Genomic DNA, 27235 nt, shown 5'->3' with positions numbered 1-27235 from the left:
ATTTCAGGCAACTAAGACAAGTAATCAACCTCCCTTGCGCCATCATTCATGTATAACATTAACTAATCTCTCAAGAACAGATTCTGCTAGTAAAAAACAGCAGAGGGCGCTGTTTTTCCTTTTCATTTGGCGATGGGTTCCCAGATTTAACATTAACAAAACTAAACACAAGCTGTAGGTTTTGTATATTAAGGTTGAATGAGATGTAAAGGACAAAACATATATTCATTTGTTTATACTGATGTACGGTGTCGCGCAGCAGTTCACTCACACTCACTCATGATTATCTTCTCTTTTTTTCACCGCGGGTCACAGGGCGGGGCGAGTCGTTGATTTATATATCGTTTTGCGGGTCGGGTTGGGGCGGGTTCGGTTCCGTGGCGGGGCTGGCGTGGCGGGTTATGAAAAAACCGACCCCGCGCATCACTAACACACACACACACACACACACACACACACACACACACACACACACACACACACACACACACACACACACACACACACACACACACACACACACACACACACACACAGTTAATTAAGTTGTCATTCCCAAAGCTATTGACACCTTCTGTCAAACGTTATCAAGGCAAACAAAACTGTATTAACCATTTAAATCCTCTAGACTTAGTAAACTGGACCTAAGTTGTCTCTTTACTTGGACCGCTTTTTTCTGTCTACAGCTCTTTAAGCTAGTGAAGCAAGAGGTTTTTAAATGTATTCCATGTCAAAGGTGCTACTGTTAGTGACAGAAGTGCGATAGGTGACAACTGTGGCCTCCGTGCTAAATTAGTTCGGAATAGTTGGCAGTGTCGTAGGCCTGTCTCAATTCTTACATAATCGCCTAAACGCAATGATTTGAGATAATCGCAATTATTTTTGCTGTCAAATATCAAATGTTGATTTGAAATATGTTCTTACATTTTCAAACATTTTCCCAAAAAGCAGAAATAGGTGAGCTTGTAGATACAAATATTATGTCATTTCTTTATATATTTAAGTTATTTGTCATATCTGCCTTGTGCAAGTTTTGTTTACAAAGCTTAAAATGCAAAAATTAATATAATTTGTTTGTGTTTATGGTCCAATATTCAATGCCAAAAACACAATTAAATAGTTTATATCATCTATTATAACAGCTTCATACACATTGCATTTATGAATGCAAATGAGAATGGGGCATGGAACACATTCAGAACAGGTTTTTAATATATAATATATATTATATATAAGTAATATATGTCATGTAGGTATGTTTTGAAGGTCTTTGTTATTTCTTTTGGCAACTAGACTTGCCATAAATGTATCCTCCAAGCTATCTACAGTATTTGTTGCTCTCTCTCTCTCTCTCTCTCTCTCTCTCTCTCTCTCTCTCTCTCTCTCTCTCAGTTCGTATAGCTCCCTTCTCTCTTGCATTCACACATTGATTCACAATCTCCTGCTGCCTTTGTCATGCTTTTATGTAATGAGTTCAATGAGTTCATGGCTGATGTCTCATAGCTGTAAAATGTGTTATCCCTGCGTAATGTTCTTATACACACATGGTGGCTGCATGTACGTGCTGATCTGCATTCACCCTCCCATACGTACAGTATATGTACAGTGCACATGGTTACCTACACACATGAATGTGTGCGCAGGCTGCTTGGATCGGAAGTCACGACTCACGCAAAGCAAGTCAGAAATTATTACGTGCCACTTTTCTCTTTGACCCCTCCCCCCATCCCCCTCTCTCTCGCTTAAAAGATGTATTGTGTAGTTGTGTTTCCGAAGGCTGTGTAGAGGAAGCGTGATACTATATATCCTCTGTTGAGCGCTAGCCGCTGCCAGTGACTCATGCACCTACATTCGGAACACAGCTTGTTTAATGCAGCTCCAAGGCTGCATGCCATTGCTAACCGTGGCCCTGGACACATTATAGATCATGCCACACAGTGGAGCAGCACGTAGACACAGTGAACAGAACACCGCTGGTACACGCTGTTCTTTCCGTGGTCACATTCTGACGTTTCTGTTGGCAGTCGAGGTGAAATTGAAATGGAATTGCCTCCCCTCCACTCCATTATTTACTTGCTATGACAGATTGAAGATAATAGATAATGGATCCCCCCCCCGCCTACTATGAGACAATATTATGTCAACCCAACAGCTGCATTTCAGCCAACAGCTTCCACTTTATCAGCAGTTGCATTTCTTTATCAGTCACTACATAAGGTTAGTGTAGTTTCAGTTGGCCTGTCACAATTATTACATAATCGCCTAATCGCAATTATTTGAGATAACCGCAATAATAATGTTTTTGCTTAATCGTCATAATCGTTTCCATGTTGAAAAATGTTCATATATTTTCAAACATTTTCAAAAATAGTGGAAATAGCAGATCTACAATCTCAAAACACGTCACGATGTGACGTGTTTGTAGATCGTCTATTTCCACCATTTGGAGATCTCCGTCATTTAAAATCCACCTGTTCACCGCCATTGACCGAGATCGCCGTCATTTTTGTTTTTTTTGTTTTTCACATAAAACCAGGAGATAATGCGATCCAAAGATTTACTCCTCCATTCACTTATTGGTTAAAGTATTTGGGAAATATTCTGTATATCGGCTCCTGGGTTTTACTATGTATTTTTGTCGAAACATGCTATTTTCAACTGGGTATAACAAGCGAACGGGAGGTCGCGATGACATTTATTTTTTCTTCATGGAAGCACAGTGAAACCCTCCGTGATTAGCAACCATTAGGGGATCGATCATACTGGAGATAAATATTCTGTGGTTCTTGAAAAATGTGTCAGAATGCTTAAAAATGCTGGCAGGTAGCTTCTGCATTAGAAAGCCCCTGGCAGTGAATGTGTTAAATATATCAGTAATTTCTTTATATATTTAAGTTATTTGTCATTTCTGCCTTGTGCAAATTTTGCTTACAAAGCTTAACATGCAAACAGAAATATTATTTGTATTCATATATGTTTATGGTCAAGTATTCAATAACAAAAACACAATTAAAATTTAATTAAATATTCTGTGGTTCTTGAAAGATTAGTCAGAATGCTTAAAAATGCTGGCAGAAGCTACAGCCTGTTTTAGAAAACCCCTGGCAGTGAATGTGTTAAATTATTTAAGATATTTGTCCCTGATCTGCCCTGTGCAGTTAGGAACCCTAAAAGCCAAACAGAAATGTAACTTGTATTCATAACGTTCCAACGTTCAACGACAGAAGCGCAATTAAATCGTTAATCGCGATTATTTGAGCGACAATTATTTGGCCTGTGTGGGTTGTAGCTGAGAACTAGAGTGGACACATATCATATAAATAAGATCAAGGTTTACCACTGTAAATCCCTCCTGTGAAATGCTACTGTAGGGCCATACTTTTTTTTCCTCCATCATTATGCTTCGGTTAATGGCGCTGCTTGGAGTGGGCACCTTCGTCACTGTCATTACGAGAATCCCTCCATGGTCCCGCTCGTTGCATGCCTGCCGTCATCATCATGCACCAGTGCACCTGCAGGTCCTCCTCTCTCCGTGACTCAGCAGCTTGCATGCTAATGCACAATGGGGTAGTGCAATATGTGGTCTCCAGGCAACAATGTAGCGTGGCTTATCAGGAATCGAATGACTAGGCCCTGTGTCCCCAATTACGATTACAGTCGTCAGAGACTGTGTCTGGACAGGCAACCGTGTAGAAGTTATGGTTGAAAGAAACTGAGACTGAGATTGTGTGTGTGCGCGTGCGTGTGGGCGTGCGCGCGCGTGTGTGTGCGTAGTTGTTATCATTAGTATTGTCACACATCAGCTGACAGAAAGCACACGCTGTTCTAGGTAACGGAAAGTGATTTTATCTCTTCCACATAATTCTCTCAGTGAGACGTTCGTTGGGAAGCGCTGAATTGCATTGGCTGAACTACAGCGGATGGAAACTTCATTGTCATGTGAAGTTGTGCGGCTGGCCAGTTTGACCGATAAAGATGCTTCCATTTTTAGATGAATGGAAGCGTCATTTAGAAGTTGGCAAGCACGGCTGTGTGTCCCTTTCCACGTGGTTGGCTTTTGAAGCACTTAATGTCCTTGCTTCGAAACGAGATGAAAAATGTGTTCTATTATCCTCTGATGGGAACCAATTATCTTAATGCAGGGGTCGCGTTCCAGCAGGAGCCTGGTTGCGGCTGTAATAAACCGGGTAGTGCAACTAGGAATGTTAATGGACAGTTTGATAGCCCTCACTGTGACATCAGCAGTCATGTAGACACTCCCTCCTTCCGGACCACCCTCGTTTTCCGCCTGCTCAGTCAAGCTAGATGACAAGCCCCTCTGCTCACAATGATCCTTCTATAATACCACTATGTGCTAATTGGACCCCTACACATGCTCACTAATGGTGGAACATTCAGCCCAGTCAGTCAGTCTACCTAAACCATGACCTTATCTACCAGCAGACATTATTCACACACACACACACACACACACACACACACACACACACACACACACACACACACACACACACACACACACACACACACACACACACACACACACACACACACACACACACACACACCATGTCAGGCTTCATCCCTTCCCCAGCTGCAGCGAACATAGCTTGTTGATAATTGTAACCTCAAAGTTAATAGCCTTTCACTGAGGTGAGCAGGGTTGTTAGCTTGGTGATCTTCATGCAACATTCATAAGAACAACCATTAGATGACATTCACAGCTTCAGCTTCAAAAATAGCATTGTAGACATAAAATAATGAATCATAATAATAATGATAATAAAAAGAGAAAAGCAATACGTTTAAACAAACAAGGGTAAAGTAAGAGGCAATAGAGAAAGTATTGTTTGTAATATTTTGTGGTGGGTCAACCAGGTGTCCTGTGTTCGATTCCCAAACCCAGGATGTCCTCCCTCCGCTGCACTCCCTGCCTGTGACTCTTTTAACACATTGACTGCCTGAGATTAAAACATACATTTTCATCCCCATGCCAGTGTTTTTTACCTTAAATTGACGATCTTTGGAGAGCCGTGGAAGCCACATTGTAGTCACAGAAGTAAACAAAGGGTGTCTGGAGGGTGGGGGAGGGTCTCCTCTAGCCACCGGAGCAAAAACATTTTTACCGCTATCGGTCAATTTGTTGCTATCGCCGTTGAATAAGGCTTGTTTTCGCAAAAAAAAAGAAGAAATCCGAGCTTGCCGTGTTTTTCTACAAATCCTAATATAGGAGTGGACAAAAGTGACTTTTTTGGGATGAGGTCACTTCCGTCCATTCCTTCTCTGAGTCAAGGGATCATTCCTAAGTTGTGTGTGTGTGTGTGTGTGTGTGTGTGTGTGTGTGTGTTTTTTTTAAAGACTTAAACATACGTCCTTGGCAGTCAAGTGTTGGATTTGAAAGGACATAAACATACAGGCAATGTGTAAACTGTCCAGTAAATGCCATAAATTGATCGATTGACTAAAAATGATGTGCTTATGATGTGGTTGTCTTGTGTCCTTACAGGTGCCATTCCCAGCTCTTCAGGGGGAAGGGGTGGAATATCTTGGCCGTGCCGATGAAGCCGTCATTGCCATCTCCAACTACAGGCTCCACATTAAGTTCAAGGACTCTGTCATCAATGTAAGAGCAATGTGTAGACCCTGTACTTTAGCTCAAATGGTACCTGAGTGTTACGGTTAATGGCAGCAAAGCTAACCAAAGTATGAGAGAGGAGGCTATATACACTTTAATTTGAACACATGACATAATTTACATTTCTCCCTATATACAAATAATACAACAGGTTATGCTGCTAACCAAGCAAAATAGCTAATAGTACTTTGCATAAGGTGAACTCCTTTAAGACATTATCACATCTTGGTGGGCCAGGGTATCTCTATACCCCCGCTAAGTTGGCATGAAGTTGTTGGACCAGCTTTGCACTTAAGCAGCGGCAAAGCTCCTTAGGCAGGAGATTTTTTTTCACATGGCATCTAGCTCCCACAGGTCCGACCCTCGCTGGCAACATAATCCAGCAGTCTGCTTTTACTGACGTCAAGCCTCTCCTCAAACACAAACAGGCCATTTGTTTGCATTTACTGGCAGCGAAGTTCCCCCTTCTCCCCAAATCCATGTCATCTTTTCCAACACAGCTCGACCAAAAAATACAAGTTGCCATAAATCCACCGTCCATAAATACACTGTCTGCCACTAACTGACAAGGTTGCAACATTTCACCTTGACTGTTTTTACAGCAGTTTCAGATCAGGGCACTAAGTTCAGGAGACAGTAGCTTGCATCCCAGAGAAGACTGATATTCTGTCCTGCCTTAACCCCAGCACCATACTGTATACTGTATGAATGTAAAAACGACCTCGCCTCCCCCCATAGTTGGGCTTCTAAACTATTTTCTTATCCTTTGCCCCTTCATCCCAATTCATGTTTGTCTCTATGATTTCCAGTTTACTTGATCATGTGTAGTTCACACTGTTCCTGTTGATCTGCTCTGCTTCAGTGATCTTTCATCTGTCAACCTCTTTAATTGTCTCCCCCATAACTTATAACTCTTCATTTTCCTTTTGTGTTGGACCTTTGGTTTAATAGTTTTTTTTGTTTTTGTTTTTTGTTTTTTTCATTTCCTCCTGTCTTCCTTGTGTCTTCTCCTTTCTGTCCGCCCTCTCTGTTCTCTCTCTCTCTCTCTCTCTCTCTCTCTCTGTCTCTCTATCTCTCTCTGTGCGTGTGCTCCCTGGTGTCACTGTGTTATAGACCTACCCAGGTGTGGACAATGAGATATCTGTGAGTACCATCATGTGTCAAATGCCACCCTCTGCCATAGTCTAGACGGATTTAGTCACTCAGGCACTCTTCAAGGTGTTCGAGCTTTAACCACTTAAGCCTGATTTATACTTTGTCGTATGATTGTGTTGAACGGCAAAAATAGCCGATCTACAAGCTAACAATGGGTCGCATTGTGACGCATTCTGAGCTTGTAGAGCAGCTATTCCAAAAGTGAAAATGTTGGGGACGACAGGTTGAAAGTGGTTAAACCACACTATGGGCAAATTATATTGTACCTTAAAATCAAATGTTTCTGTTTTTGTTTCGACAAATATTGGATGCAGATTGTAGAATGACATTTTATAATTATGCCCTCCTTGTGTGGAGTCTCCCAAAAATGTTACTATTCTGAACTACATGGCATGAAATGGTTGTGGAGTCAATGCAAGGTTCATTCCACGTTGGTGCTGACAAGTTGGCCAAAGATCAAACCCAGTCAGGAATTAGATTAATTGTTTGGAGTGACCTCATTAACAATCCAGCCCACAATAGCACTCACAAGCCTTCTGCATAAACCATGCAATGGACCTAGAATAATTTGCTGATTTGATGTGTGTGGCTTATCGCGCCTAACAAGAGTTCCAGGGTTGTTGAGCTATTGGCACCTATCCTCCCATGAGGGTAGAACGTATGCTGTGTGGCAGCGGCTTGCCTCTTCATCCTGCCTGTCTGTACTATATCAGGGGTTGGTCAGTACTAAAATATGTCTGCTTTGACAAAGACCTCCCAGGCTGACCGGGTCTGCTCGCTGTCTCCCTCTACAGGTGCCTCTAAGGCTCATAGAGTGCGTGGAGAGCAGGGATATGTTCCAGCTTCACATCATCTGCAAGGACTCCAAAGTCGTCAGGTAAGGAGTGCAGCCTACCGCACCACTTAAGGCATCATCCTAGCTCTGCTGACTGACTAATGTGACTGCAGTGCAAACTAGATGAAAGTACAGGAACAACACACACACACACACGCATATCTCTGCTGTCCAGCGCGAAACTGCTAACTCCAAAACGCTCATTGTTCAGGAAACGAAAAAACAAAATATACGTTTTTCAGGAAATGAAGAAAACCTTATCTTTTTAAAACAAAGCAATACTGCCTCATCAAAGTTGGTATAGTGACTTTATATATTGTCAGATACTTGCATGTGTCATTATATTATCAACACTGTACCCAAATCGCGGGTAAATCAACACTTTACCCAGCGCAAGTGGAGTTAGTAGTTTCAGACGAGCAGAAATCAAGCTGAAGTGGAGTTAGGTGTCCAAACAACAATAGCTCCACTCGCTGCTGAGGGAGAGGTTTCAAAAGGGTACAAATTCTCAAAAGCTAACAATGGATCTCCAAGCTCACAATGCATCACAACAATGTGTGAATTAATGCCCTGATGCTTCATGACACTTATTATATAGGCCTACAATAATAAACAGGACTTTAAATATTACAATAACTTCTGCAATGAGGTAGTAGAACTAGCCGACAGAAATGCTATGAACGCCTTTCTTCTTGTCACATTGCTCTCCTCATTAAACACTTCATAGATTTTAGAAATATAATTACTTGTTTTCATAACATTAGCGTCAGTGCTAAGTTTGATAAACAGGTACACTGCAGACTGTTTTAACAGACTGCGGGGAGTTTGTTTACGTGGTCCTCCTCCTCGTTCACTGCGCAGTGCGCACTACTCATGCTGTTAAAAGGCAGCGCTGTAGAGGAGAGGGGGGAGTTGTTTGTTTTTGACGGACAGTTTGAGGATCCAATGGCGTTGGGAGTTTTCGTCAGAGGCGCTTTTTAATACTTTTCATTGGTTCAAATGTTTAGATTTTTTACACAGACCTAAAGGGTGTTCAATAGCGTTGATTTATGAAGAGAAAAAAAAAAGATGAAAAAGGAGTTAACTGGTTCGTCCTGGACACCGACGATATATATATACATACAGTGTATATATATACACACACACACACACACACACACACACACACACACACACACACACACACACACACACACACACACACACACACACACACACACACAGTGTGTGTGTATATATACACACAGTTCTGGTAATGTGCTGACTGATTTCCACAATGGCTTTACTCTGTCTGAAAGGCCCAATGTAGCTTAAATGTCCAGCTTCCAGCACTGTTCCCCGTTAATACATTAATCAATAGTTCCAGGAATAGAGTTTGCTTGGTGGTCACAGAGTGTTGCATAAACGGCAACGTAATAATATTAGCAATGGTACTAAAGTTGTCTGTCCTTGTTACTGTTGCAGTGTTGCTTACCATATCACATTGGCAATGATGAGATCATTGTCAATTCATGAACAATAACATATGATGTCTTAACTCAACTTGTAAAAAGCAACAGTGCCAGCTTTTACTAAAGTCATGAGTGGGTAGAGAGGCCGTCTGGTAATCAGAAGGTCACCGGTTCGCATCCTGGCCCACCCATGTCTACGTGTCGAAATGTCCCTGACCAAGACACTTAACCCCTATCAACTCCCGCCCCAGAGTGTTCATCTGAGCAGCCATCAGCTCGGTGAAGGTGAAAGGTGAAACTGAATTTCCCCTGTGGGATTTACAAAGGTCTCCCCTCATCAGGGGAATAATCGAATCTTTTGACATTGAAAAAGGGCACTGCTGTCCGCATCTGTTCTCAGACGTGAAGAAGGTTTTCTTTACCCAACAGCAGCTGCATCAGGGTGGCCTTGGTTCCTCATCAATAAGCTCTCACATAATTGTACTTTATTGAAGGCTGAGCGGCCCCTCACTAATTAATAATAACATGAAAAGAATGCCTTAATTAAGCCATTTGACTCACTTTGTCAATGGACCCCAGTATTCTCCTTCCTAATGTGTGCGTTCTGTTTCCCCCCAGATGCCACTTTGCCACGTTCAAGCAGTGCCAGGAGTGGGTGAAGCGCCTGAACCGAGCTATAGGCTACCCGTCACGGCAGGAGGACCTGTTCGCCCTGGCGTACCATGCCTGGTGTCTGGGTGGGAATGCAGATGACGAAGACCAGCATGTCCACCTCTGTCGCCCAGGTGACCACACGCGCGCGCACACACACACACACACACACACACACACACACACACACACACACACACACTCATACAGTAGAGGCAGAGAAGGGCATCGAAGAATGCAGACAGAGTCAGCATTCTCCGATGCTCAACTATGCCTCTCTGAGTATTACTGTGTTGACATCCAGTTATGCCTCGTGTTCGGTTCCCTCTCCAGCTCATGCCCTGTGTGTGTGTGTGTGTGTGTGTGTGTGTGTGTGTGTGTGTGTGTGTGTGTGTGTGTGTGTGTGTGTGTGTGTGTGTGTGTGTGTGTGTGTGTGTGTGTGTGTGTGTGTGTGTGTGTGTGTGTGTGCGTGTGCAATGCATGCATGCAGGTGATCACGTGCGTCAGAGAATGGAAATGGAGGTCAGGAGGATGGGCTTTGACACGCAGAATGCCTGGAGAGTGTCGGATATGAACTGCAACTACAAGTACGTCACATGAGCCAACGTAGCCAGAGCTCTCTCGCTAGCGCTCTCTGTCTCAGTCTCTCTGTCTCTTTCTCTGTGCTACAGTTAATGCAGCGTGTTAGGACCCACTGTCTGGAGAGTGACTCAGTATTTTTCAGACGAGACCAGCCACAATGTCACCTTAATATCACAGAAAGACACATATGACAGTCGGACAGTCTCAAGGACAACCTGTGTGGGTGTGTGTGTTTGCACAAAATAACACAACATGTCTGTCAGACAGGTACGTTTAGGAGAATCTTTAAATGTAACATTTATTTTCTGTTAACAAATAGCTTTAGCTTCCTGCACATTGAAGTCGGATTTGATTTTAGACTGGAGGGAAGTCAGTTGAATGCCCTCTAAAATATAAAAGAACAAGGAGATATGAGTGCAAGTGCAAACATGACTCTAAATATCTTACCAGGTACCCCCTAGTCAGGACGCACAAACAAAGACACTGAGAATGTACAAGGCGTCTATGGATGGTATAGTCTTGTACAGTGAACGGTGACTGAGATTAGAGCAACCAGAGAGAGAGCATCATGTCAGGGGACACAGACATACAGGACAACTGGCTAATTAAATACGCCATAGCCTGCTGAGGCCTATGACTCAGCACTGTAGCTCTATGTTTCCTCTCTCTTTCACTCCCTCTCTCTTTCTCCGTCATTGTTTTCCTCCCTCCTTCCCTCCCTCCCTCCCGAGCAGTCATAAGACAAACAGCAGGTGAATAGGTAACATCATAGGAGAGGAGATCAAAAGGACAGATGGAGTGAGGCAGTAACCCCAAAAGCAGAGAAGATAAGAATATGCTGGCTTCTGTGCCTTATGCATTCTACACAGTGTGTCCCTGTTGAGTAGGCCATATTATGTGTTTTAGACAAGAAACATTTCTATTCCAAGCTTTTCTGTGTTGTTTCCTTTTTTCACCCAGTAAAATAATATCTTACAAACACAATTAGCTGATGTTTTTGTTTGTCTGCTAGCTGGATAAATCACTGTTACTTTCCCACTCATCTACATCAAAGTTCCTCTCCTCTCCTCAGGCTGTGCTCCAGTTACCCCCAGAAGCTGCTTGTCCCAGTATGGATCACTGACAAAGAGCTGGAAAGTGTGGCATCATTCAGATCCTGGAAAAGGATCCCTGCGGTGGTCTACAGGTGTGTTCACATGCATGTACACTCTTTTGTCTTAATAAAATCATTTATAATAACAAAAAATATGTATAGCTGCAAGCAGCAATACAGGATTCAAGCGATGCAATTTGCAAAAAGCAATACGCAATATGCACATTAAGCCATAGTAACATAATAGACTGAACATGAGAGAAAGAAGACCGTGCAATTAACAAGTGAGCATTGGAAACAGCTGAGCAGAGTTATGAGGGATTGTGGATATTAAAATGCATGTCTTTATTATGTTGCTTATAATGGCAGATTTCCAAACTCTACTTAAAAATTCAGCTATCAAAAAGTTTTCCAGTTTCTCTGCTTCATCTACACCGTGGTTCTCAACGTGTGGGTGGGGACCCCCCTACATCATTTTGGGGGGGTCCCCAGATGATAGTGAAGTGACAATTTACTTTGTTTCATGCATGTAACAGTTTGCTTATGTTGATGAAGTGGTGAAGATGATCAAATAAACTAACTAACTAACAATTTAAGACCTTAAAAAAAGAAAAAAAGACCATTACTGTGTTAAAAGTAATCAACAAACTATAAGAACTGGTCAAACATTGGCCAAATTGTCAAATAAAATAAGAAAGAGTCAAACTTTTTGAAAATAGCCGATCTACAAGCTCACAACGCCTCATGTTGCGAGGCATTGTGAGCTTGTAGATCAGCTATTTTCACAATATTTATCTGTGGAACAGAGTCAAACAAAATGTAATGCCTCAACTTCTACAATTCCAAGTGCTTGTCAGGGTCCCCAGTTCAAATATGATTATTTTGGGGGGTCGCGGCCTGAAAAGGTTGAGAACCACTGATCTACACAACAGAAACAAATGTAGTATTCTATTCAGGCTATAGCTTCATTAGAATCACTATTCCTGGCCAGTCGGTTTAGGGCGGTCCTGGAATCGAACCTGTGACCTTCTGTTCCCCAGGCATCCTCTCTACGCATTCAGTTGTTTATTCACTGTAAATGCTAGGAACGGTCTACTTCCTGTATTAACTGACCATGTGGTCCTTCCTTTTTGGCAGACACCAGAGGAATGGGGCTGTGATCGTTCGTTGCAGCCAGCCTGAGATCAGCTGGTGGGGCTGGCGGAACACTGAGGACGAGTACCTGGTGACCTCCATCGCCAAGGCCTGTCTCATGGACCCTGGTACCAAGGGCAGCAGTGCAGCTCCGGCCTCCCGGCCCCGCAGCGAAGGCCCGGACTCCTCAGACAGTGACTTTGGTAAAAGCAATAGTTTGGTTTACACCTGATCCTGTACATTTAAATCTGGATTGAAATTTCTATTCCTGAAAATGGCCTTGTCAACTTTTGCTATCATTTACAGATTAAGCCTAACTCAATCTGGCTCATTCATTCAACCCCAACTCCAAACTAACCTTATTAGACTTAAGGGAACCACCCACTGATAATGAAGCTAAACGTGATTCAAATTCTTGGAAACCTGCCATTCTCTATTATGCCCCTGTTCAATGGGGTTCGCTGTGGATTGTCAACAGCATAGACCGACGGCATTCATTAGGGTTAAATCACTTTTGCATGTCCCATTTTAGAACTTGGATGCAAGTTCTGCATGTATTGTTGATGACCGTAATTCAAGGACAAATATAAAATCCTGACCACACAGCAGCCACAGTATACGTCCAAGTTTCTGTCTCACACACAATCCCAATATGGCATCTTCTCAAAGCCTAGCCTCACCAGTGTGACTTCAACTGAGAATGAGACTTTAGTAGAACCAATGGTGTAGTCTACGTGCTACGCAGGAATACCCCAAATACCCAATAAGAAAGCTCCATGATTTCTGTATACCCACCGCACAAATGCATAATAATGGTTGTCTTCTTTTTTTTTCATTTTGTCCCCTCAAAACCCTATCTGGCGCGCGAGCTGCCAGTTTGACACCCCTGCATACCCAATGCAATAAACTAGACTACACCACTGAATAGAACACAGAATCAAAGTCATTTAATTTCATCAAGTCCTATTTTGCACAGAACACTTCATCCCCTTGGAATTTGTTTCTTTTGTTTCTTTGTTGAGTCAGTTGGCAGAGAGGGACAAACGGTTGGGGGAGATTCAAGGGAGAAAGTCCAGGTGGTATTCGGTCCTAGACCTGAAAAGGGTCCATTTGGTCCCAGTGGTGAGGCTATGAACCACCCCAATGTCAGTGACAACACAATATCAACCTGCTGTGCTGAGAAATAACTGGCAGTGGTACATGGATTAAGTGGAGAGACTGTCTCTCGGAGTAATTACTGCTATTTCTCTTTAGCTGCAGAGTAAGGGGCTGTTAGCCTGCTGATTTGCTCCCTGTAGCAGATTGTGCAGTAATGGCATCAGTAGGAGATGCATTGATTAGCTCTAGAGCAGTCTTTCCTAACCTGGGGTCCGATTAGATCCTGGTGCTGATGTCATCAGTATGGGGGGGCATATCGGTGTGAAGCACACTGATAACTTTGTTAAGATTTTTTTTTTAAAGGTCCAAATTGACACATTTGTTTTTTTGTGCTATTCTTTTTACGAGTATAGGGTGAATAGAACCGGTAAATCGTCTTATCTTCATTTGTCCTCGTTCACCTGCTCCTGAACCCACCTCTCCCACTTGTCATCACCAAATCCCATCTCTCCCTCTCTCTCTGGACTTGTCTTGCCCAGACTCCTCTCTGATAGGAAGCCCTGGCTCTGATGACAGCTCTGTGCCCCAGAAGCTGCTTATCCTTGATGCCCGCTCTTACACAGCTGCAGTGGCCAACCGGGCCAAGGGTGGAGGTTGTGAGTGTGAGGGTCAGTGTCTCCACAAATACCTGCTGTTCAGACTTATCTTTCCTATCTGCTCTCTTCTCAAACTCCCTTTACTATTGGTTAACATGGTTATTAGTGCAGCATGCATTGATACTATGTTACAATGTGAAACTCTTTCTAAAACTCAAGGCAGTTTTACATGCATCTTGCAAAAATCTAATCATGAGGATCTCGGAATCCATATGGGAATGGTGTGGTTCCAATGTGGATTCATGTGGCCAGCCTATGACATACAGTTGTATGACTCCACATTGGGCAAGGTTTCAGCCTGGTCCAAGTCTCATTTACTTCCTTTATAAAATTGAACTTTTTTGTTTTTAAGTATTAAATATATGTGAAAAGAAAAAGTAGTGGGGGCACTACTGTGGCTGATTGTCCAGCAGTTTGCAAGATTAGCTCTCACACACACACACACACACACACACACACACACACACACACACACACACTATAGAAAGCCACCAATAGAGCCATGGCATACAAAGAGTTATTTATTATTATTTATTACACCTAGAGTGTGTGTTTGTACCACTTGTATACGTTTTTTCAATTATGGATATTTTTTAAGGAAAATTGCGTGAAACTCACCTCATGGAAACACTTGAACTGTTTGGTCTTTGCATTAGGAAATTCACATGACTTTATTCAATGTACTTTTGTATGTTTGTTCTGTGTTTAGAGTACTACCCTAATTGTGAGGTGATGTTCATGGGAATGGCCAATATCCATGCCATCAGGAACAGTTTCCAGGCCCTGAGAACTGTCTGTAGCCAGATCCCAGACCCGGGGAAGTAAGTCAACACTTCTGACCTTTCTCACTCAGACACTCCAGATTCTCTCTCTCTCTCTCTCTGTCTGTCTGTCTGTACGTACGTATGTACGTACGTACTGTACTCTTGACCTCAGTATCTCTACACCAAATAGAGATGGAATGCAACCACTATCCAGCCCAGTTCCTCTCCTGGGATGGACAGCTATCTCATCTACACACAGTATATGCTGTGTCTATGCGTACGTGTCAGTGAGGCGAACAGCCTTAACCCATGTTGTTGAAGCGCAAGGGAGCGGGGGGGGGGGGGGGCGGGGGGGGAGAGACTCAGCGCACTGAAGTCAAGGCACAGACTACTGTGTTGTTGACGGACAACGGATGCACGCTTATGAGAAACAACAAGAATAAAACCTGGCAAAACGTGCATTAGCGCAAGATGAGGATAAAGGAAACATTCAGTCTAAATGTCCAGTTTGCTAATTCTCGCCTACTGCTACTACTTTTGTATTTGAAACTTTAAATTTCAAAAGTCATTATTCAGTCCGACTTCACTGTAGCCTATAGTAGCCTTTTCATAAATTATATTTGTACTTAGGCTGTCCTGAAAGTTTATAATATTTAGAGAAACTTTAAGTTTCAAATACAAAAGTAGTAGTAGTAGGCGAGAATTAGCAAACTGGACATTTAGACTGAATGTTTCCTTTATCCTCATCTTGCGCTAATGCACGCAACTGTTTTGCCAGGTTTTATTTTTGTTGTTTCTCATAAGCGTGCATCCGTTGTCCGTCAACAACACAGTAGTCTGTGCCTTGACTTCAGCGCACAGACTCTCTCCCCACCCGCCCCCTTGCGCTTCAAACACATGGGATAAGGCCGTTCGCGTCAGTGAGAGTGATTGTGGGTGTGTGTGTGTGTGTGTGGCTTTAAGCATGGCATACTGCTGCAGAGCTGTCATGTTTTTCTCAATATTTTGAAAGAGGTGTATACTGACGCAGGGTTATAGATAACGACCAGATACAGGCCAAGGGCTCTGAGCTGCTAGCTGCAGGATCATATCAGGTGAATCGTTTCATAATCACTACCCATTCTAGACCTTTATGTTATGTATGTCCAGAGGTGGGTAGAGTAGCACGCGGACACCGTTTTTTCCCGCTCCCATGTTAATGAATGACTGGCCGCAGATTTATTTTCCCACCCCGCCCGCATTCTCATTAAAAGGCCTTGACCTTGATGGGGGCACGGTGGCGCAGTCGGTAGCGCTGTCGCCTCACAGCTAGAAGGTCCTGGGTTCGATTCCCGCAGGGGATGTTGTGGGCGCTGGGGGCGTGTTCTCTCCTCCGCGTCATCAGTGCCCATACCCCCCTAGGTGGGGTTGGCGAAAGGGCCTCTGTGTGTGGAGTTTGCATGTTCTCCCCGTGTCTCCTAGGGTAGGTACCCTCACAAAAAACATGCAGTAATCCTGGTCACTATACTGCCTCCCCCTGGCCAGCCGGGGCGCCTGATGGAGGGGAAAGGAACTGGTTGGAATAACGTGTTCCTTCCACGCGCTACGTCCAACCAGGGAAACTCTCCCCTGTCAGGTGATAAGAAGGTCAGTTGGCTCTCATGCATTGAAGGAGGTATGAGCTCGGCCCTGGCCTCCCTAGGTTTGCAGAGGGAAGGTAGTGCCCAGGATTACATAGACAATTGGTACTGGGTGTAAAAAATGGGGTTACAAAATCGTGGGATAAAAATTGTAAGGAAAAAAAAAAAAGGCCTTGACCAGACGTTAGCTGTGGCCAAGCGTTAGCGCCATTTTTTTTGGTGGGGTCCGAGTCCGCCTTTTGTGAAGAAAGGGCGCTGGTTTTCAGCTGAAAAGTAAAACAAAAAAGGGGTGGTCACACAATCAACAGACACATACCTTATGGAAAGCACAGAATTTATAAGGTTTTAAACTAGGAGGTGTGGATGTGAAATTAATCAAGATTGATTAACTGCATTTATCGCCTAAAATGTAGCTCAAGCTGTCAGACAAACACTGACTGACTGTGTTTCTCCTCTCACCTGTTGGGCATGGTTGTTGGCTTGCTCAGTCTGGAGCAGTGGAGCTGACACTAAACCACAACTCCATTGTTAATAGTGAATCTGCAATATATGAATAAATAGTAGTAGGACTGTATTTAATAAAATACAACTCCACAATGAATATAGTGAATATGATGTAATTATATTAGGTAATTAATATACTGTTTTTGTTTGACAGAAGAGGAGGAGGGACACTGGTGGTAGTCATGTGTGGGTGCCTCCCTGGCCAACAGCGGGGCATAGCCTAGAGAGAGACCATTTGGACGAGTAGCCCTGCATTTGTGTACATTCGTGATTGGATAGCTGATAAAAAGCAGTCCACATCTTCAGCGCATTCCTCAAAAAGTTTAACTTTTCTCAACTTTTGATAGCACTCCACTCGGCAATAAAAAGCACCCTGACCAGCGCCTTTTAAAGACGGCCGCTGTGCGGTCACATTTTGGTCATTTCCCATTACAATTCTTTTAAGGCGGCTAGTATGAATACCCTACAAACGTATTTAGTGAAAAAACTACTAGTACTTTTAACATCTGATTTCTTTTTTATTCAATAATCAAAATACGTTCACCAGCGCTAGTTGTCTTTGCTAGGCCGACAACTATGTTTTCGCCCCTGTCCACATGTGTCTCTGCGTGTGTTTGTGCGCAGCTAATATCGGACACTACTGGCTTTCCATGCACAATTCCAGTAGAAAGACTTCTTCAAATATTTTGACCTATAACTCTTGAACCGTAGGCCATACAATCAAAACAAATGTCAATCCGGGATTCCTTGGATCATGACACACATAGGTCATATTGGCCAAGCCCATTTCTCCAAAGCTCTCACAAACACATCAAGCCTGGGATTTCGTCACGTCATAGGGTTCAAGGCCACTTGGCCTTTGGTGTTATCAATATTTTAAGGGAGCAAAGGCCAAATGCCAGGGCCGGAAGGCCATAAAATAAAACAATGACTTTAACTTGAGGGTTATGGACGATTGCATTTAATACATAGTACAGTATAACTATAACTCAAATAAATAAAAAAGCTGTTTATTTCCCAAAATAATGTTATTGGCAAATTACCAATATTTCTACATACTCGCATTGGTCTCAATATTTGTCACTTTCAGCCATTGACTAATGATTAAATTAGTTTAGATGTCCTTTATTTTCCACAAGGGAAAATAGTTTTGCACTGGACAATACAGACAAGACAAGAGGTAAATACAGCACAGTTAAAAGACACCACAGTAAAAGACAATAAAAAGATTTAACTATATTTCTAATGTTATAAAAGATATATCTAATTTTAAAAAGGTTTTTAAAAGAAAAGTAATGTCCTCTCCACACTCTTGGAATGTGCGTAGTCTGCATGAGCATGCACGCGCATGTGTGTATTTGTGTTCCTCCAGGTGAGGGGGTTAAATAGTAAATGGTGAATTTATATAGCTCTTTCATCCAAAGCGCTTTACATTACATTCACCCATTCACACACAGACAGCAGAGGGAACCATGCAACACACCTGCTCATCAGGAGCAGTTAGGGCTTCACTGTCTTGCTCAAGGACACTTGACACGTCGAGGATCTAACCGGAAACCTTCTGATTCCCGTGCGGCTGCTCTACCTCCTGAGCCAGGTTCTGGAGGCTTCTGTTTATTAAGAAGAAACTGGCACTGCCCTTTTTCTTCTTGAATAAATCAGTCACTGTTTGAAGTAGGGGTCACACATTAGAGGTGTCATTGTATTTTCCTCACAATACTTATTTTGATTCAAGATTAATTTTGATTGGACATGCACATGCAGTGATGAGTTTTATTTTGTATGTGTAACTTTAATGCTATCAACAACCATCCAAGACATCCATCAAGTTTTTATTAATATTTAGTCTAATCTATTTCAGTTGTTAGACCCCTAAGCTGAAAATCTTTTTTTAAATATTCTGAAGTAAAATGTATATTGCATTAAAACTACTCTTACAAGTACAATATATCCCAAAACGTACTTAACTAAATGTAGCATAGTAAATGTAACACATTACTACCCCCCTCTGATCATGCTTCAGTTTTTGATGGTTTCATAGTCCATAATGCGTTTTTTTGGTGGATGTGTTGTTCAGACATATTGTTCCCTCTTCTCTTCTGTTCTGTATGTAGCTGGCTTTCAGCACTTGAGGCCACGCGTTGGCTGCAGCACCTGTCCGTCATGCTAAAAGCAGCGACTCTTGTCTGCTCGGCGGTGGAGAGGGATGGACGTCCGGTCTTGGTGCACTGTTCGGACGGATGGGACCGCACCCCCCAGATTGTGGCTCTGGCCAAGATCCTGTTAGACCCTTTCTACAGGACATTAGAGGTCTGAAATGTTCTAGAAATACTGTCTTCATCCCACATGTCTCATGTTGCTCATTGTCTCAGATGCTGTTGACTCATTGGGAGAATGTGGGTTTAGCTTTCATGCATACCCCATGAATTGTAATGAGTTTTCTCTAACATGAACTGTCCCATGCACAGGGTTTCCAGGTGCTAGTGGAGACGGAGTGGCTGGACTTTGGCCACAAGTTTGGGGATCGTTGTGGCCACCAGGAAAACGCAGACGACGTGAGTGAGCAGTGTCCTGTCTTCCTGCAGTGGCTGGACTGTGTCCACCAGCTGCTCAAACAGTTCCCCTGTCTCTTTGAGTTCAACGAGGCCTTCCTGGTAGGTGGAAAACCCCCGTAACCTCTGTTTGCACCTCTCATAACTTAAAATAGTTTTTGTGTGCATCTTTGTATAAAATTCAGCTGTATCTAATAAGGGTGTGCTTCCATACATCATAAGCAGTGAAACAGACTGATGGACTGCAAATACATTCTCCACATCCAACCAAAAACACTAAACAATGCATGCAGAGCATAATTAGGACGATAGCCACTAATAATCACAATTAAAAAGAGAGCATTTACATTTCATAATTACTTAAAGAAAAGTGACCCAGACATAAGAAAGCCCTTACCTGCAGAGAAACAGGAGATGCCGAGTTCAACCAGCCTGTTCTTTAACCATGCATTTGTTTATTATTTGTTGACATTTGTTTGTTTGTCGACACTTGCTTTGGTAATGTAAACGTTTCCCATGCCAATAATTTAATTTAATTGACAGAATGCCTTTGTAAAAGCCTGACTGCATTATATCTATCTTCTTCATTCAGGTGAAATTGGTGCAGCACACATACTCGTGCCTTTATGGCACATTCCTGTGTAACAACGCTCGGGAGAGGGAGGCGCGGAACATCTACAAGCGTACCTGTTCCGTCTGGTCCCTGCTCCGTATGGGGAACAAGAACTTCCAGAATTTTCTCTACATCCCCAGTCATGACATGGTATTCCTTTTTTTGACCATTAAGAGCACTATAACTATAACTATTAAAATATAGTTTACAATTTTTTTCTAAGTCAAGTGGATGGCAGAGTTCACACCACAACTATAACAAATTCAATCCCAAAACAAGCACATGATCACCTCATAATGGTGATCTTGTGCTTGTTTTAGGTTAGGTGTACCTGGTAGCTCAACAGCTACTGACCACAAGTTCTGTGTGAGTTGTAAGGTCCTGTGCAAGGTCCGAGCATAATTTCTAGCATGTCTCCGCTCTCTCTGCACTCTCGTCCTATCTGAAAAAAATAGGAAATAATGCCCCAAATAATAAAGGTTAAGTTAAGACTAAGGTTCTCTGTGTCTTGCACATGCAGTGTTGAAGCGTCATTGCCACCATGTCCATTTGATAACAGTAGGATTATGCCTGATGTATACTTACGGTATAAACTGTGTCGTGCACCTGAAATAACAACTAATGCGAATGCAATGTAGATCTGATATTTTCAGTGCGTGACACTGGGAGCGAGTGACTACTTATAAATCAGGCTTTATGCTGACACAAGCATGGTCCTTCCTCCTGTTAATCTGCCAGGTGCTGCAGCCAGTGTGCCACACGCGGGCATTACAGCTATGGACAGCTGTCTACCTGCCCACCTCTTCTCCGTGCACAGCCATAGACGACGCCATGGAGCTCTACCTCTCCCCCGGCAATGCAGGAGACGAACTCACCTCCCGTTCCCTAGACAGGTATGTTTATGTGCCACCAGATTTATTTACTGACTGTCTAGACATCTCGTTCTAACTGCCAGGCTGGCGACAAAGCAGACATTTGCATTAATCCAATGGGTATTATTACTGTGTCTGTATTGGAGTTGCTAAACTCCATACTGCCCTCTAGTGGAGTAAATTCAAGATTACACCATTGCATTCACAGAAGACAATAATGAATGCCTTGTGTCTTTCTAACATCCAGACTTCCTAAGACTCGCTCCATGGACAACCTGCTGTCGGCTTGTGAGAACGGGGTGCACCTCACCCGTACTTCCAGTGACCCCAACCTCAACAAGCACTGCCAGGAGGGTCATCCTGCCTTGGAGCCCGTGGCTGTCATGGGAGGAGCTCCTCCTGACAAACCTGAGGGGGGTCTAAGCCCCGATACTGGATCGGACAGCGAAGACTCTGAGGTAGAACCTGTAATTCATAGCCCCGCCACGTGCCCGGAGTCAGAATTGAGAGAGGAGAGATGCCTCACCACGCAACCCTTACCATCCCTGCCTCTTCCCCCTGTCCCACTGAATAAGGACCTTGCCATCCCTCTCCCCTTCCCCATGCCTATCCTCCATCAGGCCTTGCCTCAGATCACCAGCCCTACACTCCCACCACCTCCCATTCTGCAGGAGACTGAGAGCCCCTCCAGCACTGTGGAGGCTGCTGCCTCGCCCACACATCAGTCAGAAGCATGCTTACCTCTCCCCTGCAACAGCACTCCACCTGCAGCCAGTCAAAGTAAACTCCTGAATGGCCACGTCAATGGTCCGGAAAACGGTCTCCCCGCATCTGCAGAGCTGCTGGCTCTCAAGCAACTGACCCCGCTGCTCCCCATGGAGGAATCAACAGAGACGCTCACAGAGGAGGGTGAGCTCCACCTGGCTCCGCCTATCGGTAGGAGGAAAGGTCAAAGCCTGACAGAGTCCCAGGACAAAGAGATTGTGGAAAAGCCTGAACCCCGCACTCCATCCCAGAAGGAGAGAGAAGATATGAAACCAGATGCTGTGAAGGGCAAAGAGTGGGAGCCTGCAAGACTTGCAGTGGCAGTGGCAGCGCCCTCTGTTGACTGCACTCAGGCAGTGGCAGTGGCAGTGGCAGCGCCCTCTGTTGACTGCACTCAGGCAGTGGCAGTGGCAGTGGCAGCGCCCTCTGTTGACTGCACTCAGGCAGTGGCAGTGGCAGTGCCCTCTGTTGACTGCACTCAGGCAGCAGCAGCAGCAGCGCGCCATCTGATCTCCCAGAGCCAGCTCACCGATTTGTCCCTGCTGAGCTCTAACTGGGAGAGCGTCCAGGGCTTGGTCCAATCCGCCTGCAACAGCGCCAGCCACTCCGGCCTCTGCCGCGCCCTGCAGCCCGCCACCTGCCAAAGCCGCCGTCTGGCCAGCAAGCTGCTCCGTGCCCAAGCCCTGGCCATCCCCAATGGCGGTCAACAGTGCTGCCGCAAGGAGGACCAGCGCAGGCCCAGCAGCCCCACTGTGCACTCCGGGTGGCTGTCTGCGGTCAAGAGCGCAGGCTACAATGCCCTCTGCGGGCCCACCGCCTCCAGTGGCTACTCCTTGTTTGCGGGCCACCAGCTGCTGCTGCCAGCAGCGTCCTACTACGCCTACTCCTCGCCCTCCTCCATCTCTCCTCCTCCGCCGCAGGCTCCCGCCTACCTGGATGACGATGGGCTGCCAGTGCCCATGGACGCGGTGCAGCAGCGGCTGCGGCAGATCGAGGCGGGCTACAAGCAGGAGGTGGAGGTGCTGCGGCAGCAGGTACGGCAGCTACAGATGAGGCTGGAGAACCAGAGACAGTATGGAACCCCGCCCTCCGAGCCAGACATCGACTACGAGGATGACATTGTGAGTGTAGCTCTGTCTCTGTCTTTCTATCTTTGTTTCTATCTGCCGTTAGACACTTTGTTTCAGTGTCTAATGGCAGCTAAATACTAGATAAGATGTCTCTTCTCACTGTCTCCCATACTGGCTGCTGTGAGTCATAAAACTTTTTGATAATCCTTGACGATCTTATCTCTCTCTCATCCCATCTCCCTGCTTGACCTTCCTCTGGTCACTGTGTTCCAGACATGTCTGAGGGAGTCGGACAACAGCAACGAGGAGGACTCCCTGTCCACCCACAGTGAGGATCGTTTCTCTGAGGGTAGCTGGGACAGGGTGGAGCGTAAGGACATGGAGGTAGGAACCCTTCAGAGCTTCTATGTCGGCTCTCGCAAAGTGTTAGCCTCGCGTGGCCAGACAATATCAAGTAAAGCGTCACAGCTCACCCTCCTGGCTGGAATCCTAGCACCGCACACTGTTTAATGTGTGTGTGTGTGTGTGTGTGTGTGTGTGTGTGTGTGTGTGTGTGTGTGTGTGTGTGCGTGTGCGTGTGCGTGTTTACAGGTGACGAGGTGGGTGCCCGACCACATGGCCTCTCATTGTTTCAACTGTGATTGTGAGTTCTGGATGGCCAAGAGACGTCATCACTGCAGGTGAGTTCTCTACAAGGTTTACACTCAAATCCGAATAAACATAATAAACACACTTAACTCATATACTGCCTAGAACGACTAAAACGACTTCTGTCCATAAGCCATGCCTGCCAAGAACGACTAAAACGACTTTTTAAAAAATTTAAAAAATTAAAAATATATATTTTTTTTTTTTTTTTTTTTTTAGATTTTTTTTTTTTTTTTTGACCCAAAGATCAAGGAGATATGATTTTTCGAAGATATAGACTCCCATCCACTTACTTGTTAACTTAAAACTTAAAAATTCTGTATCTCGGCTCCTGAGTACTTTTTTTTTTCAATGAAAAATATGGCAGTGTTCAAACGCAGCCAGAATAATTCTGGCAGTGAATGAGTTAACACAGTGATCTAGCGTGTTGCATCCGGCTTTGGCGAGCGTCTATATATAAACACAATTATTATCTTCCCATTTTGCTATCTTCTGTATTGGTGTCTCAGTCTCTTAATGAAGTCATACTAAATACTATACTCTCATCTCATCTCTCTTTGGCAGTGGTTTAAAAGCAGTAGTACTCTAGTACAGTACATAACAGGTGACACTCCCCAACCAGGGCCATACATGTTCATTTGCACTGCACTAATCCCCTATGATTTGTATAGGTTTCACATTCAATGTTTCAGTGTGATTGTTTTTGTCGTACAGTGTGAATGGCTATTTTTCATCGACTCAATAGCCCAATCTGATCATCTGTCAAACTAAAAGACATGGTCGCCCACCTCTGGCCTAAAGCACTAACTTAAATAAAGCATTTCCACACCAGAACTTAAACAGTTGCACTTAATTTACTATACAGGAACTGTGGCAACGTGTTCTGTAAAGACTGCTGTCACCTGAAGCTGCCCATCCCGGACCAGCAGCTGTATGACGCGGTGCTGGTGTGCAACACCTGCCATGACCAGCTGCTGGAGTGCCGCACCCGTGAGATCCGCAGCCAGCAGCTCAAGAAGGCAATCGCCACGGCCTCCAGCTGAGAGAGCTGCCCTGTAGCACGGTGAGCACTTTGCTCAGTCCAGGTCCTCCGACGGAAAGCCTGATGTCCTGATGCTTCGGACAGATGAGCTGAGCGCCCGACACCAAAATCCCCTCGACCCCTTCCCTCACCGCCCCTCTCCTCCCCCGACTCCTGAAAGCTGCTGTGTTGTTGGCTGTAGGTGAAGATGAAGGAAGCTTACAGTTACTGTTTGAGAGGTCCGATTCAGGACTGAACGATGCACTGAGACGGACACACAGACTGGTTGGCCGAGGACAGAGGAGCAAGGGGGAATGTAGGTAGACTGAGAGACTTGAGGTGAAGGTGTGGCAGCAGGGGGAGGTCTTTTTCACTCGATGAACCCCACCTTTACGGTCAAAGACGTTTTCAGCCTGGGGTGCTGCAGCGTCCTGCTGCCTCCCCCCCCTGATCCCTGGGGCTTTTGTCCTCTAGTTGGTGCCCTGTCCTAGACACCACCCCCACCCACCAACCCCACAGAGAGTGGACTACATCTCAAACCTGCCCACCCCAGAAGAATCACTTAACTTTCCTATGAAACACACACACAAACACACACACACACACACACACACACACACACACACACACACACACACACACACACACACACACACACACACACACACACACACACACACACACACACACACACAGACATCCCTTAAAATAGACACTGTCTCTCTCACACACACATTCACACACCAGAGGACAATCTGCCACCCTCCCACATGTTGGGGAATCTGAAGCCTTTTAACTGGTCGACTGGAGGCTTTCAACTTTAAAAGAAACAAGTTGCTGCTACAGTATTTAAAAGTCTAATTTTGTATTCTTATTTTGTGCACTACAAGCTATTGTGTGTTTGAAAGAATCTGAGACCAAACTTGAGCAAAAGGGATAAATCTGCTGTTTACTTTGCCGTTGCATCTCTTTCTTGGAGCCTGAATGTAATGTTGTGATGGGTAACTGGAACGAGTGGTGTTTTGTTTATGTGCATTCGGTGGGTTGTCTTACTTGTCCATGTGTTTTCAAAGTTATGCATATGCACAGTCAACGTGGTTCTGTCTTTAACAATGCTTTGTCTCCCCCCGCCCCCAACCCTCGTGTAACATTGTTGCAGCATAAGACATTTCTCGAGACATCTGTATGAGACAGAGGCTGATAAAAGTTGACCGCTTGTCAGGTATGCCGCCGATGAGAAGAGATGACAAAAGCACGGCATTATAGAACCAGGAATGTCGTTACCAGGTATGTGCATCATCCTCTGACTTGAAATAAGGATTGATTAAAGTACTGTGTGTTCTATGATGGTAAGTTATATCATTGCTTTTCAGAGAGAATGTTTGAGAAATTAATGACTTTATCTCCATGTACAATCTTGGATAACTAAGTGACTGGCAGTGGTGGTACCTAACAGGAACCAATCCTGGGAAAGGACTGAACAAAATAACTTGGAATAATTATGTTTATTTTCCTCCTTAGAGGAGTTAGGCCATGGTCCCTAAGAATTGTTCTATTGCGAAAGATCTGTGTTTGTGTCAATGGTTGTTCCTTGAGACAATAGTGCCATATTTATTTCTTTTTGTCTTTTTTTTTTTAAGCCTTTTGTTTTCATATAAATGGCAGCAGGTTTCTAATTGGCTATCTCTTTGTATGTTTAATGGTACAGATATACTAGCTGCTTAATAACACGGGGATGACTAAACATCAACAGGAACTGTTCTGTTTGATAAAGAGGCTAATGTTTCCAATGAATGATCAGTTAATGTCACTGAATTAGTTAACCTATATGGTTATCCATTACCTAATATTTGGGGTCTTTCACACGGTGTTCATGAAGTCAGAATCTTTTAAGAGCAACCCAGAAATGTAATATACATACTTATCTGACCTGTACTAGTGGCTAAAACCTGTCACTTAGTGAATAACTTGTAAAGAAATGCACTGTAAAAGTTAAATCCCATGGGTTGAAATAAAGATTATATCATGGATTTGCTCCTGCACTTGTTTATGTACCTTGGAATATTATCATTGGTTTCTTTCCAGATGTCCACTAGATGGTGTCATTTCACCAATCTAAACTTGGACTGAGAGGATTGCTGCTGAAGAGGTCTGCTCAACTTCATATTAAGAGAACAATGCATACTTTGATTACACCAGTGGTTCTCAAACGTTTTAATTTCAAGGACCCCCAGTTTGATATGCATTAGGCCACGGACCTCCATTTGATACAATATTTCTCAGACCCCAATCTATGCTGTAAAATCCTCAGTGTACATTTGCACACTCGGAGTTACAGATCTGTAAGTGTCCATTGGGTTCCTAACTATCAGTCATTTAGTTGGGGACCCCCTGGAACCCCCTCAAGGACCCCTTGGGGTCCCCGGATCCCAGTTTGAGAACCACTTGATTATATGACATTATCACCCTATTAATAATGTTAGAGAAGAAAGAGCACTACACAACACTAACCTGTCA

At 44.1% G+C, this 27235-nt stretch overlaps 1 protein-coding gene across 4 annotated transcripts in view; it reads left to right on the top strand.

Annotated features, from left to right (window-relative positions):
• Positions 1-26748, top strand: part of mtmr4 (myotubularin related protein 4) — a 59412-nt gene extending 32664 nt beyond the window's left edge. For 3 of the 4 annotated variants that reach the window (XM_084073349.1, XM_084073351.1, XM_084073350.1), the window contains exons 4-19: positions 5507-5623; positions 7585-7667; positions 9695-9861; positions 10218-10314; positions 11382-11495; positions 12540-12739; positions 14174-14302; positions 15000-15111; positions 19292-19487; positions 19646-19831; positions 20322-20492; positions 21081-21235; positions 21462-23100; positions 23323-23433; positions 23641-23729; positions 24563-26748. In XM_084073349.1, coding sequence (XP_083929475.1) covers positions 5507-5623; positions 7585-7667; positions 9695-9861; positions 10218-10314; positions 11382-11495; positions 12540-12739; positions 14174-14302; positions 15000-15111; positions 19292-19487; positions 19646-19831; positions 20322-20492; positions 21081-21235; positions 21462-23100; positions 23323-23433; positions 23641-23729; positions 24563-24740 — 3744 coding nt within the window. In that variant the 3' untranslated portion in view covers positions 24741-26748. The remainder of the gene's footprint in view (positions 1-5506; positions 5624-7584; positions 7668-9694; positions 9862-10217; positions 10315-11381; positions 11496-12539; positions 12740-14173; positions 14303-14999; positions 15112-19291; positions 19488-19645; positions 19832-20321; positions 20493-21080; positions 21236-21461; positions 23101-23322; positions 23434-23640; positions 23730-24562) is intronic. The other variant, XM_084073352.1, reaches the window with a different exon arrangement.
• Positions 26749-27235: the final 487 nt, after the last annotated feature.

Source organism: Gymnoscopelus microlampas (genome assembly GCF_963454915.1).
Source record: "Gymnoscopelus microlampas genome assembly, chromosome: 12".
Lineage (NCBI taxonomy): Eukaryota > Metazoa > Chordata > Actinopteri > Myctophiformes > Myctophidae > Gymnoscopelus > Gymnoscopelus microlampas.
Note: the sequence above shows the minus strand (reverse complement) of the source record. Positions and strands in the feature narration are given on the sequence as shown.